Source organism: Apodemus sylvaticus, chromosome 5 (genome assembly GCF_947179515.1).
Source record: "Apodemus sylvaticus chromosome 5, mApoSyl1.1, whole genome shotgun sequence".
Taxonomy (NCBI): Eukaryota; Metazoa; Chordata; class Mammalia; order Rodentia; family Muridae; genus Apodemus; species Apodemus sylvaticus.
Window position 1 is genome coordinate 56,263,023 of NC_067476.1, and position 13,799 is coordinate 56,276,821.

Here is a 13,799-nt window from a genome sequence, read left to right on the forward strand (position 1 = left end):
CATTTCTCATTTTTGAATAAAAGCATTTATCATACAGTGTTTGCTCACTCATGGTCACAAGATTGATTGGTTTCTAGCATTCAAGGTGTGTATTGAAGCCTTTTTTATTTTGTTTTCCAGTGGGCAAGTTACGAAAGCAGTGGCTAAAGGAGAGCATCTCTGATGTCGGCTTTGGGATGCTAAAGTCTGTCAAAGAATATGTGGACCCAAGTAACATCTTTGGAAACAGAAACCTTTTATAACTCCATTAATATCATTATGAAAAAATGTTACCTTTTAAAAGTCATCAGCTATGGTTATACCAGTAATCGAATATATCATGGGACTGTATTTCAGCTACATTTGTTTGTTGGTTTAAAATGAGTTGGTTATGTTCTATGCTTTGTTTCTACATCTATAGATTGACAGATGGCGTTCCTGGGTCTCATTGTAGGTGTACCAGTTTATAGCCAACTAGCTGGTTGTCATTTCAGATTTTAGTCAGGCAGCACAGGCTGCCCATTATCTGAGGAAGATGCTGCCAGCTGTTCTACAAGCTCCTCCTCTGGGTGAGCCGAGGCAGACGCTGTCATCCGTGCTCATCTAGCCTCCCTTCTGTTCTGTCCTTTCTTAAACATTTCTCTAAGGCAGGTAATCTAGTAAAGATTCTGCTGGTGAGAGATATTTGTGTATGTTGTTAAAAGCATACTTTCCTGTGAGTAGGTCATTGGGGAGGACACTCCTGACAGAGCTGGTGGTCTGTTACTAGCATGCCTTCATCTGTATAAGGTGCTCAGCCTAAGCTTTGCTTGAAATGCATACATGTTACAAACTTAAATTGCCAACATATAAATTACTCTGTGAGCAGACACATTTTTGTCCTCTGTGTCTGTTTCTAGAAGGGTTTGAGCTGTATTTGTATCACTGAAGTGTCACCTATAGCTGTGTCCTGGATCATTCATAACGTGATTTGTAAGAACAGCTGACCTACTGCACGTGAGGGCAGGTTGAACCAGGAAGTGAAGGCCACTGTCCCTCCTCCAGTCCCCAGGTGTCTTCTGTCCCGTGCTTGATAAGCTGCACAGGCAGCTGCAGCATGAACAAAAGAACGGCTCCTCTGGAACCTGCCGTCTCCAGTTTAAAGAATTACTTGGCTAATGAAATAGTCATTAGTTGACTCAAAGCCTCAATAATTTCAATGACAATAATCTTCTTTTTCTAATTAGCCACAAATAGCCTGATAAATTTTCATGGAAAAATAGTTTCAGTTTAATTCTTAATAATAGTTTAATGCTTTTTTGAATTACTGGTTTAACCTAAATTTAAAAAAAAAGTATATTACTGCATATGCCATAATCACAAGTTTGAAATATACTATTTCTTAAATAAAAAGGAGAACATTAATCACATTTAGCAGACATTTTTACATTCAAAACTGGATATTGAGATAAGTGGAACAATTGCTTTAAATCACTGTCTGTTGAGGTTCCTGAGTCACATTTGAAATGGGTTCTTTTCTTAATGCAATACCTAACTTTTGATAATTTTTTAAAATTAATATTTAATCAGATAATGTAAGTCAAAATGCAGACGATCCTTTAAAAGGACACACTGTCTGTCTATGTAGCAACAGCTCCAGATATGTTGGGGCAGTTTGATACCTTTTATATCTTAAGTAGCCTTAAACAGAACAGTGAAAATTTAAAATTGACAAAATATTTTTAAGACTTCAAAATGGTAAATAATTTTTAACTATTATAATTGGCCTCAAACTAACAAATTTAAATCTGTAGGAAAATCAATATTAAGTATTAAGTTAACAACAAAAACTCAATATTTATTTTTTGGAAGCTGCCTTTTTATTGATGATTTATTTTTAATTATAAAATTTCATCAGATCTCTGATTAAAGACTTTGATGGTTTGAAATAGCTGGATACTCAAGGAAATGCCTTTAGAATTATAAGATTCTTTATAAAATGTGTCTTCATGAAGGTGATTCTCTAATTGGTAATTGAAATGTAACATTTAGTAAGACTCTAGTGCTGGGAGGTGGTGGCCCACGCCTTTAATCCCAGCACTTGGGAGGCAGAGGTAGGTGGATTTCTGAGTTCGAGGCTGGCCTAGTCTACAGAGTGAGTTCCAGGATAGCCAGAGCTACACAGAGAAACCCTGTCTCAAAAAAAAACCACCCCCCCCCCCAAGAAAAAGTAAGACTCCAGCATTTCACTGGAAGAGTCTACGTGTTTCCAAGTAGTCGTTTTAATAATTTCATCAGCAGGTCCAGTTCTGTGCATGTGATTGTTAAAACGTTTTTTCTCAAGGATCAGCTTTTCATAGCCTCAGCGATCTGTACTGTAATCGTGAGTGACACCTGAAGTGGCTGGGGTGGCTCCCTGCACTTCATGAGCTTTGTGGCAGTCGGCGGTTTATGTCTTTGCTTCCCTTTTCTGTGTATGGAGGCCTCACCAACCGTGATTCTATAATGGTTCCTACATTTTGCATTTCAAATAATTTTTACAGGGATCATTTTGGAACACAAGAATGTTCATTAGTAGTATTTCACTCTGACTGTAAAGCAGGAAGCCTTGCCACCCACTTCTGGGAGGTGCCATCAATGCAGACTGTGTCTGCGGAGGAACATGAGTTCACGAGCATGCACAAAGCACTTAAACCTTATCTCTTCCTTCAGAAGTGTCTGCACATGGCTTCATGGAGCTAAGTCCAGGAAAACATTGTCATCTGAAGCATCTTAACTCAAAGATTAGTTTCTTTAAAAGATGTAGCCTGTTGGATATCAGAAGCCCATAACACTGACTTGTCCTTCCTAAGTCATATGTGTGATATTTTGCTTAAATCTGACGATGTCACATGCAGGTTGGACTTTCAGTGGGAATGGGAACTTGCTGCTAGTGAAAAATGGAGTCAAATACTAAAGACTCAACAGACAGGTGTATTGACCTTGGAGAAACTGCTGCATCCATGTGTGGTGTGATGTGTACTGGGCATAAGTGAATTGAGTCTTACGCTATGATCCTTGAGCATCTCAGTTAGCTGAATTGTGGAGACCAGCATTTTATCACAGAATAAAGGATTAAACTATGCTCTTTTTAGAAATGGTGGGTTGTTACTCAGAATGCTTACATATGATAGGATTATTGACCTGAGGGTATTTATGAATCTGGAAGCCTTCTAGGATGCATATTTGTGTTGTTGATATATTTTGGGAAACAAAAGCTCAATAAAAAACAAGCTTCCTTTGGTGTGTATATTATATCACATATAAACACATGTAAGAACGCTCCCTTTCCCTCCAGAATACTGTAACAGTCCTAGTTTGCATATTTGAAAAGCTGTTCTGCATGTTAATCCCAGAGATATTTCTTTGTCATACTCTTTCATACCAACAGCTTCTAAGTGTAACTGATCAGAGAAACCTTGATTTCCTAACCTGAAGTGTGTTCTCCAAATGGCCAGCTTTGGTAGCACTGTCAGAACACAGGGATGCAGAGGGGGTGCCTCACACCATGCAGTCACGACCCTTGAGGCGGCCTCAGATGCTGTGTGTGGAAGGCGTAGCTCCAGTTTGAGGAGCATAAGACATGGGGTCAGTCGTTTTAGTAATTTTGAGGGGTTTTTTTGTTTTTTTTTTTTCGTCACTTAGTCTTCAGTGATTTTGATTTTAACAGGAGACAAGCAGGGAGCACAGCAGGTGCAGGTTAGGACTAAAGCTCCACATTTTCTGCCTTTGTCAGCTGTGGAGGCTTGGCTTGGCTCAGCTCAGGGCTTTATGCTCCATTATGAGCCATCTGCCCTCAGATTCATTTAATTCTTACAAAGTCTCTTTACTGAAGAAAGAAGGTCCTGAAAGTATAAAAGGTTTTCTTAAACTGTTGAAGTCTGTGTCTGACATGAAGGATGTAACCCACCTTTCTGTTCCTTAAGCCAAATAGTGTTTGTCTTCAGTGTGAAACTTAACTGTAAAAACTGCTTGTATAATGTCAAGAGATTATAGAAACATTATTAATAAAATGGACATGAGCCTATGATTTTTTTAAATCAAAGGAAGTGTGGAGCTGTTTTTTCTTCTGTATGCATATGTTTTCAACTTTACTTTTTTACTCTGTATTTCCATAGATTTGAAAATAGAAAACAATTTTTTATAAGTCTGCTAATGTAGCATTATTTAGACAACCTAACTATGACTAAATCCCTTTGGTTTTACAGCTGAGCATATCATAAGCTAAGTTGCATCAGTCTTTGGTTATTTTTAAATCAAGACTAAACTCCTAGGTGGCGTTGAGTCTGTGATTCCGAAGCATTCTCTTTCAAACTTGGAGTGTTCCAGTGAACACTCTCTCACTCTTCTAAGTCCAGTCAGCTCCTTAGTGGAGGGAGTGAAGATCACAGATGGGTACCACGCCTAAGCCAAAGAACCCTCACCGAATTCCACCTAGTTCTGTGAATTTGGAAAGACTGCTTACCCCCAAAGAATATTGCTTTATTTTTAAAGATAAAAATAATAATACATTGTTTGATGAAATGCTTTTTTAGATACTCGGGGTTTGCTTACTGAGAGCAAGAAAACAAGAGAAAGAAATCTTAAGCATAGATTGCTCAGTTACACATGCCACTTGGAAAACAGCTGATGTTCGTACTGTTTCTCAGCAGCACGGTGTATGTCCTGTGAACCACCTCCATTCCCTTGACAGAGGTCCTGCAGTGCCTGTAGCAGGGCAGGTAAATAGGTTTTTGCTGAGTGATGACTTAAACACTATGCCCTAAAAGCTCACAGTGCCTTGTTGGGATTTTCCTCTTTTTCCATGAAACAATTTAAAATGAGAGAAGGCACATCTGTAAAGACAGATGGTTTAGCAATTCAAGGTTCTTCCTCTTCAAGACAGCAGAATTGGGTGACTGTATGCAGAAACACTGTTCAGTGTTGGTTTAGGTTATCTGTATTCAGTCAGTTACATGCCGAAGCTAGACTCAAACATCTGATCAGTCTGTGGGATAAGTGGCTACTTTCCATTCCCACTGTTCCAACGCAGTAGCCCTGAGATATGGGTTGGCACGGCCTGGGCGCCTGCTATATGCTTTTGGCTTTGCTCATGCAGCTCCCTAAGGAGGAAAGCCCAGAGGCAGGGTTTCCCATCCTTGTGACATGTGTCCGTCTGTCTGTGTGTGATGGTGCCTTCAGAATAATGACGATTTTGTTCCTGGACAGCAACAAATCCAGTGAGAAGTAGGTGTGTTCTATATAGCTTTGTTCTTTTGTTTGTTTGTTTTGTTTTTGTTGTTTTACTAGGCCTGTGAAATACTTTGCTCTGATACATCTTGACTTGAATAATACCTTACCTGAGTCTTCCTCCCTGGCAGTACATGTTCTGCCAGCACTACAGTAATCTTTTGGGAATTACATGTGGGTAGAATGTGTATGTAAGCCATTATACTGCTGTAACTAATGCATAGGAAACAATTTTTCCCTTAACACTTACAGTCTAAAAGTGGCTATGTAGTGGGAGGTGATATGCCCAGAGGTTCTAGCCCAGCCTGTCAAGATCTCTGAGCCATGCCATTGTTTCACAAGGGCTCGATGCATAGTCTGGGTACCATGCTCTCCGTGTATGTTCAGAATTTCTTCCCACTGGTTTTCTTAGTCTTGTTCTAAAACAAAAATGCCCGTGTGTAATTTTTAAAGATGTTCTGGGAACAAATAAATCATTTCTAAAACTAATCATTGTTTACAGAACTTTTTATTTCCTAGTGATTTCACTTAAACCTTGCCGATAGCATCCTCTCTCAGAAGTATTTCAGTGGTTACCAGCACTGGTTGCTCTTCTGGTGGACCCAGGTTTGACTCCTAGCACCTACATGGGACTCATACTGTCTCCAACTCCAGTTCTAGGAGGTCTGATACCTTCTTCTGGCTCACCATGGGCACGACATACGTGTGGTACACAGACATCCATGCAGATAAAATACCCATATATACGGAGTAAATAAATGGAGAAAAATAAGGTATAAAGCAATTGAAGATGACTCAACACCAACCTTGGGGTTTCATGCTTGTACCTGCACACACACAAATGTACCTAGACACATAAGCATGTACATATTCGTGTGCTTGCACACACACACACACATACACATGTTAAAAAAAAAAAAAGCCATAGATGTGGACAAAACTCCTAAAAGGCTACCTACTAATTAGCTGACAAGGTAGCACCCATTAACAATGCACTTACTAGTGACTAGAGTAGCAGACACGTTGGTGCTACTCAGGGGGACTTGTAGTTAGGTCTCAATGTCTGATCAAATGGGTACAGGCTGTCCTAACAAAGCTAGAGGATCTGGAAAGAGGAAAACTTAATTGTGAAAATGTTCCCACCTGATTGGCCTGTGGACAAAACTGTGGTGCTTATTTTTAAGTTGATTGATGTGCGAGATCTCGTTTACTATGGGTGTTTCCACCCCTAGGCTGGGGGTCCTGGATACTTACCACAAGAAAGCAGGATGAATGAGCCATGGGAAAGCCAACCAGTAAGCAGCATTCTCCGATAGTCTGCATCAGCTCCTGCTTCAGGTTTCTGCCCTGACTACCCTCAGTGATAGACTGTGATGTGGAACTGTAAGCTGAAATAAACCCCTTTTCTCCAGAGATTGTTTTGGCTGTGCTGTTTATTACAATAATGGTAACCATAAGAAAACATCCAACTCATAACCATCATATACAAGACATTCTAATGTGGGGCAACCTGTCATGACAATTCTGTGAGGGTTCCATCTGGGATGTTCCTTTAAACCAGGTCTGTCACTCCTAGGGAGCAAGTGTCCTCTTCTGTCCTGCAGCCTCTCACTGCAGATAAGGCACTTGTGATTTCCTGGTATACCTGGTTTCTAGTAGTGTGCCTCTGGTGAATGAGTGTGAGTTTGCCCTGTACATCCAACCTTCACAGACAGTGTTTGTGTACCATCTGTGTTATGCCAGAGATTAAATTCAAAGAGCAGCTGTCTTGAATCCAAATCCTTTGATATATGTGTAGCACCGAAAGATGATCTAACACTCATTGTCTTTAAACTACAGAGATCCACTTGCCTCTGCTTCCTGAGTGCTGGAATTAAAGGTGTATGCCATTCTACCTTGGCCCCTGGCTCTATTATTATTGTTGTTGTTATTATTATTATTAAAATATTTTTATTTTATTATTATCTTTTTTGCAAGTTTTGCAGGTCACACCGTCTCAGATGAGACCCACCACCATGCTTGGAGGAGTGATCTTAGAGGAGTCCAGTTGCTCCCCTTGCCTGGTAACCTTGGCATCTTTCCCAAACCCTTTGTAGAATCAGAACCCAGAAAACAACCCAGGGGACTTCAAGTCTGAAACAGCACCTGCTGTTTGTTAAACACTAAGCCTCTCCAGCCATTAAAATCTCATCTTGTTATCCCTATGAGGATGAACTTGGGGTCACAAGTTCCCTGTTCTTCCTAGCTTGGCCATACCAATTGAAGATTTGTTTTTAGTCTTCCAACACTCTTGTTTTGTTTGATTGGTGCATTGTGGGTAACTGAGCTTGTGACTCCCGTAATTGGAGCTTTTGCCTTAAAATTCTGGTAGCATTGCTCAAATTCTGTATTTGGAGACCCAGGGCTATTATCATGGCTTTTATATCCAAGCCCTTTAAAATAAACTATGTCAGTATTACAAAGAAGTCTTAAAGCAGTAAAGCTATAGAAATAGAGGGGAATCATTCCCCTTTGTCAAGAAAAGTGTTTTTAGTACTTGAGTGTATGTGCAAGGAGCGTGGAACCGTGTTTTGTGCCAGCTGTAGAGACTGTCAGTCAAATAAATCGTGAGGGGAGGGTCTGGCATTGTAAAGTCGTTCTAGAATTAAGACGCAGCAAGTTTCTCAGCACCACACAAGCACCATGGCACATGCACACTTGCTCTCACTAAATAAATAAATGCAAAAATTATTGGAATAAATTTGTTAAAACTAAAACATAGTAAAAATATCAGGAAGATTAAGAACGTCACTCTTGCCAAGCTTCTCCGGGCCTCAGCTCCAGGCTCCTGAGAATTTGTTGTCATTAAAGTCTCTGGAGGGCCCTGGTAAGGAAGGAGACAATCGCCCTGATTGAGCTTCATTCCTTCCCTCCAGAGGTAGAGCAGGCAGAATTTCCAGACTGTTATTAACCAGGAAATCCTAACTGTTCAGCTGCAAGGGCTAAAAAGCTGCTCTGAGAAGCCTTTTATGGTCTAAAAATTAAGCCACTCATACACGCAAACCACAAACAGCACCTGGATAAATAAACTAGTCAAATAAAGGCTGGCCTATTTGCAAAAGGGAATCTGGAGAACATTTGCTTTTTAGTGGCTAACATTACTTTAAACTTTTTTTTAAAGAAAAGTTGAGAGGAAATAGGGGAAAAAATTTAACGTTCATTGTTGAAAATAAGATTGCAGTACATTTACTTTCCAGTTCTTAATGGGAATGTGGAAATTAAGAGGGACCAGAGTGACTTGCCCCAGCAGAAGTTATCAAAGAACATTTTTGAGATATAGAATGTGCTGTGGGGTGCATTTTTTAGAGGCTACTAAACACTGATTCTCATCTGGTGTGGGAGCACACTAACACTGCCAAATGATAGCAGCTCAGTTCATTATTACAGATGCCTTCATCTCAAAGCATTAGTCTTACACAGTGAGTCAGATTTTCTCAAAGATTTTGAGCACCCAGGAGTTCCGTCTGCTCAGGCCCTGTGCTGAACCTACATGCTGTAACTATATGCCTAAACTATCCCTAAAAGAGAAAAATCATCTTCACATTACAGCAGGGACTTTTTGTCTGCCACTAGAAAGGAATTTGGTTGAACCTAAGAAACTGTTGAATATGTAGGTAAGAAATTCAAAACCAACAATTATATGTGGTTTAACCTGATAACTATTTTTCTAAATCAGGGCAGGTTGGGGTTACATTTATGGAGAGACAGGAACAACGGGCTGAGAAACAGTTTTTTTTTTTCCATTTATATTTTGTTTTTGTAGGATTCAGAATATAAAATAAGATGATTAGAATGAGCAGAGATCTCAATGGAAATCAGCTTACGTTCCAGAGCAGACTTTTTCTTCAGTTGGGGGAAGGGGCTATTTTGGACAGGGTAATAGCAATGAAGTAAAATTTTCTGTACCCAACTCCCTAAAACAAGGAAACCACAGCACACTCAAATTTGTAGAGCCAAAGGTAGTAATTAATAAGTGAGTTATTCATGGCCTACAGAAGCAACTAAGCAGAGCTCATAGGGCCTCACAGACACTGACGCAGCAATTACAGAGCCTGTATGGGTCTGTGCTAAGACCTCTGTAAAGATATTATGGTCGTTATCTTGGTGGTTTTGTGGGAGTTGTAACAATGGGGGCATCTCAGACTATTGTGACTACTCTTGGGACCCTTTTCCTCCTACTGGGTTGCCTCACTCATCTCTGATAAGAGACTTTGTGACTGGTCTTATTGTAACTTGTTATGCAGTGTTGGTTGATAGCCCTGGGAAGCCTGCTCTTTTCTTAAGGGAAGAGGAGGAGTGGATTTGATGGACAAGTGCAACTTGTTTTCACTACTCGGTGGGTTTTTCTTTTTCCTACCCTTTATCTCCCAGATTTCACCCTCTATCAGTAGATAGGAAAGGAGGAGAGGAGAAAGAGATCTCTGGATCTAATTTCTTTTGTCTTGTTTCTTCTTTGAGCACTACTAATAAACAAGCTGCAAACACCCCGTAACAACCACCAACCCCGCCTAGCAGGGCCCTAGCATTATATTACCGTCTGAAAAGTTCCCAGAATTCCTTCTCACAATCACAGAAACTGTCTGCATCTGGTTAGAGAGTCAGCTGTTGTGAAGCAGCCCCACATTCCCACACCTGGGATTAAAATAAAAACACATTCTTGGAATATTTCTGTGGTTTTTAAAAGAACTCAAAATTCCAGAATTCTCACTACAGAGAACAGTGGTTGTAGGAAAAACTGGGAGGAGTAGAGGGAGGGGAGACTGCATTCAGGATGCATTGTATGAGAGAATTAAAAAAGACAAAAACCCGAGCTCTTTGGTTAACTCTGGTCTTGATTACTCTAAGAGAAATGAAAATAAAGGACTTGAAAAGCAGCAATGTATGACTCGATCATAAATTCAAATCACTAATTCATGGAACTAAACACTAAAGAGGTTCCTTTTCTCATTATTTATTTTGTAGTATTGATTAGTGTTGTAGTTTATTAAGTGAATCTACTGACACTTGAAAACTAGCAAAATCATTTATTACCTACGAAATTTAATCTGGACAAAATATTTTATCTATATTAGAAAACTGTCAAACACTCTAAATTCTCTATAAAATCATGGGAATTATGCAAAGAGAAAACACAATCCTTGGAGTGATTACAAAAAGACATTATGGACTACTAAGTTCTGAACTTAGTGTCTGGTCCCTGGATAACATAATAACACAGGTTGCCCAAGATACATCAAAACTAAAATAATGGAGGAAACATGATAGAAACAACATCTTTCTCAGTTTTGAAAATTTCAAAATACCTTCTAGGGCCTGGGTTCTTACACAATCTCATTTGGCAGTATCTAAAAGTACAGATTATATCTAATAGTTATTTTCTTATATTGAAGTGTACAAAGTCTCACAAGTAGCAAATACAAATGGCAAAAGCTAGATAGAGGAAAAACTGAAAATTTACATTGAAAGTTATCATGATACAAGTCATTGCCAGCCATAATTACACATTCCATCCAGTTATCTCATAGATCAGAGCCCTTAGTTTTCTGGACTCATACGTGACTGTATTCTTTCCAATGTGCATTCTTTCTTCCTCCAAGGGCTGTTCTAGAACAGCAGGGATGTTTCTACCATAAAGTTCACAGTGCTCTAGAAACTGGACACATTCTTGAATGACACTGTCCCTCAGCATGATCGTGTGCTTTGCCATGTTCTCTAGTAAGGACAGGAAGCATCTTTTGGCATAATACCACGTATCAGTGCCTAGCTTTTTATGGTAAGGCTCCAGGCTTTTGATAACCCGAGAGATGCCAAAGTCATAGTTTCCTTTGGCACAATACAGGGTTCCTATCACCAAATTCACAATGCAAAGGTGGTAGATTTTCTTGTCTGGGTCACCATAAGAGAGTTGTTCCTCCTCCTTCTCAATCTTCCTCATCAGCTCCTCAGCTTCTTCATTCTGACTTGTCATGATATAGGAAACACAGAGGTTGGCTAGCACGATAGCGCTGACACTCAGGATGTTATCATAATTCTTCTTGACAATGGGCTCGTAGAAACCAATGGCCTCTTTGTACTTGTTTTCCTGCATGAAGAGGACATGGGCCACATTCAGCTTCCATACATCGTGGTCATTACAGAATTCCACAGATTTGCGGAAGATCTTCTCAACCAGTGGGTAATTCTCAAAGTTCCAGTAGATTTTTGCCTGGGCCATCAGTACAGGGATATATTTCTCAAGGGTTTCATCATATTCACTCACAGCCTTTTTGGCAGATTCATCATCTCTACTATGTCTTGAATCCTGTACTTGTATGGTGAGTCTCCTGAGCTGCTCGGTCAGCATGCCAGCTAGCCCATCAAGTTTAATGAAAGCCTCCTCAGGAGCTGTCTGGCAGGTGATCATGGCATCCAAGAAGTCATAGAGATAGGGTGTGAGGAACTTGTAAGTCAAGTGGGCATTTTCTGCTAGAACATCAGCTGCCAGGTCAAAATACTCATATTTACAGTAAAGCAGCAACAGGTTGCCAAAGGTCTCTGGGGGGAAGGGGTTCTGCTGGAGCAGAAACTGTAGCTTTTCAAAGCCCTCCGTGGGCTTGGCGTCCATGTTCATCAGAGCCTGGTTGTGCAGGGTCACGGGGTCCAACTCTTCCTCTGCTCTGGGGGGCATGTCAGTGAGGGCTTCCTGGGCTGCCTCATAGTTTCTCAGCTGGTACTCTATGGCTGCCTTGAGGTTGAAGGCTTCGACCAGAGCAGTCTGGTGAAGGACTGCAGTGTTGCCAACACTGCGAACATCAATGCCCTCGGTGGTCATGCCCACACCGAGTTCTGGGTGTTGACGGATGCCACGCTCAATGATGTCAGCGATATGCTTCAGAGCAGGTGCATACTGCCGACTGCTGTAATAGGCCAAAGCCAAGTTGTAGGAAAGGTCAGGCTGGTAGCCAGAAGCCTGCAGGGCCGCTAAGAACTTGGAGCAGGCAGCTTCATAGTGTCCCTCCTTGTAGAGCAGACAACCCAGGTTGATCTGGCCATCATAATCATTCTCCCCTCCACTGTCCTCCACACCTTCCCCACTCAGCAGCTGCTCCACCAGGCTCCTGGCTCCTGGGAGGTCACCTTCACTGTACTTGATAGCAGCCTGGAGACGAAGGACTCGAGTCTGATAGGTGGGGTTGTCCAGGAGGAAGGCGACCCTGGTGGCCTCTGGATACAGGCAAGCCTTGTACAGCGCCTGGGCCTGGTACAGGCGGTACTGCTCGAGCTCTGGGTGCATCTGGCTCAGCTGCTCATAGCACTCTGCAGCGAGCTCGAACTCCTGCAGGCGGTAATAACAGTAGGCCAGCAGCGACAGCCCTGCGCGGCTGCGGGAGCTCCTCTGCAGTTCCGCGCTCAGCAGCTGCACCGCCTCTGAGTAGCGGGAGTCGCGGATGAGCCTGTACACCACCGCAGTGAACTCACCATCGGGGATCTGCGAGCTGCTCAGCCCTGCCATATTCACCTAGCTTGTTTTGCATCCTCGTTTCCAAGGCAATAGGCCAACCGGAAACGGAAACTATTCAGCGGCGAGTATGCAACCGAGGTGTCTTGTTGTGAATAAAAGCGAAACACCGACACGGTTCTATCAATTTCTGGATTAGTTTTGAAACACTCTAGACTGTGGGGAAGCAGTTAGATCTGGTCAGGAAATTTCTCTAGGTAGTTCAGGGAGGGATACTCCACGTCCCGGCCTGCATTGCTTCCGTTATCGCCCTGCATCCTGGGAAATGTAGTTTATACTGTTTGACATGTTACAGTGATTTGGTGCCTCGGCCTTTTCTAGGGGATGGGGATCTTGTTTATATTGCTTTGCTTGCTTCTTTGACGACACTGAAGTAAAGTTTGCTGGTGAAGGTCCTCAGGGATGTCGAAAAATTGCTGTTCTATGAGGTTTCGAGTTGCTTAGCGATAGTGACAAAATGGGGATGCGGACTATCTCTGGATTTCCGGAATTCTAGTATATGCTTGCCAGCTGCTCTGAAGCCCACATTATTAAGCAAGGGCCATCCGTCCGTATTTTATTCCTTATCAAGAGGTGAGGAGAGGGGAAAGAAGTGTCCGCATTGTAACTGGTGTTGTTTTAGATTTAAGTACCATTCGCTCCCCCTTTTCTTAAATGGCAGCTGTTATGAACATAAATTGGTGCTTGCATTGAAGAAGCACATGGCTTTGGTCTTTTCCTTTTTCAAGGAGAAACCACAAAGCTAACATTTTCTGCTCTCCTATATGTTATTTTTCTCACCTTCTAAAGTCCACCAAACATTACGGTGAGTTTGTCCAAGACTTATTCAGCCTGTACCTCTCATGTTTCTAATCTTGTTTTCACGTATGAATCAGCTAGTTAAAATAGAAATACTTTGCCAACTCCTTTCCCATAATCAGACTCTTAATTCGAAACTCTCCACGCAATAACTATCTACCCCCACCCCCATTTAGATGGATCTCTAGGTTCTACGTTATCATTTTGGGGAGGTTATTCTGTATAAATGCAATTTTAT

The 13,799-nt window shown here is 41.4% G+C and overlaps 2 protein-coding genes across 2 annotated transcripts in view; one reads left to right on the forward strand and one right to left on the reverse strand.

The window, feature by feature from the left end:
- Agps (alkylglycerone phosphate synthase) overlaps nucleotides 1-3,632 on the forward strand; it is a 101,029-nt gene extending 97,397 nt beyond the window's left edge. Inside the window, exon 20 of the mRNA XM_052182754.1 lies at nucleotides 121-3,632. Coding sequence (XP_052038714.1) covers nucleotides 121-242 — 122 coding nt within the window. The 3' untranslated portion in view covers nucleotides 243-3,632. The remainder of the gene's footprint in view (nucleotides 1-120) is intronic.
- Nucleotides 3,633-10,250: 6,618 nt separating this feature from the next.
- Nucleotides 10,251-12,949, reverse strand: LOC127685494 (tetratricopeptide repeat protein 30B). Its single transcript, XM_052182755.1, has one exon. The coding sequence runs from the start codon at nucleotides 12,755-12,757 to the stop codon at nucleotides 10,763-10,765; it is 1,995 nt and encodes a 664-aa protein (XP_052038715.1). The 5' UTR covers nucleotides 12,758-12,949; the 3' UTR covers nucleotides 10,251-10,762.
- Nucleotides 12,950-13,799: the final 850 nt, after the last annotated feature.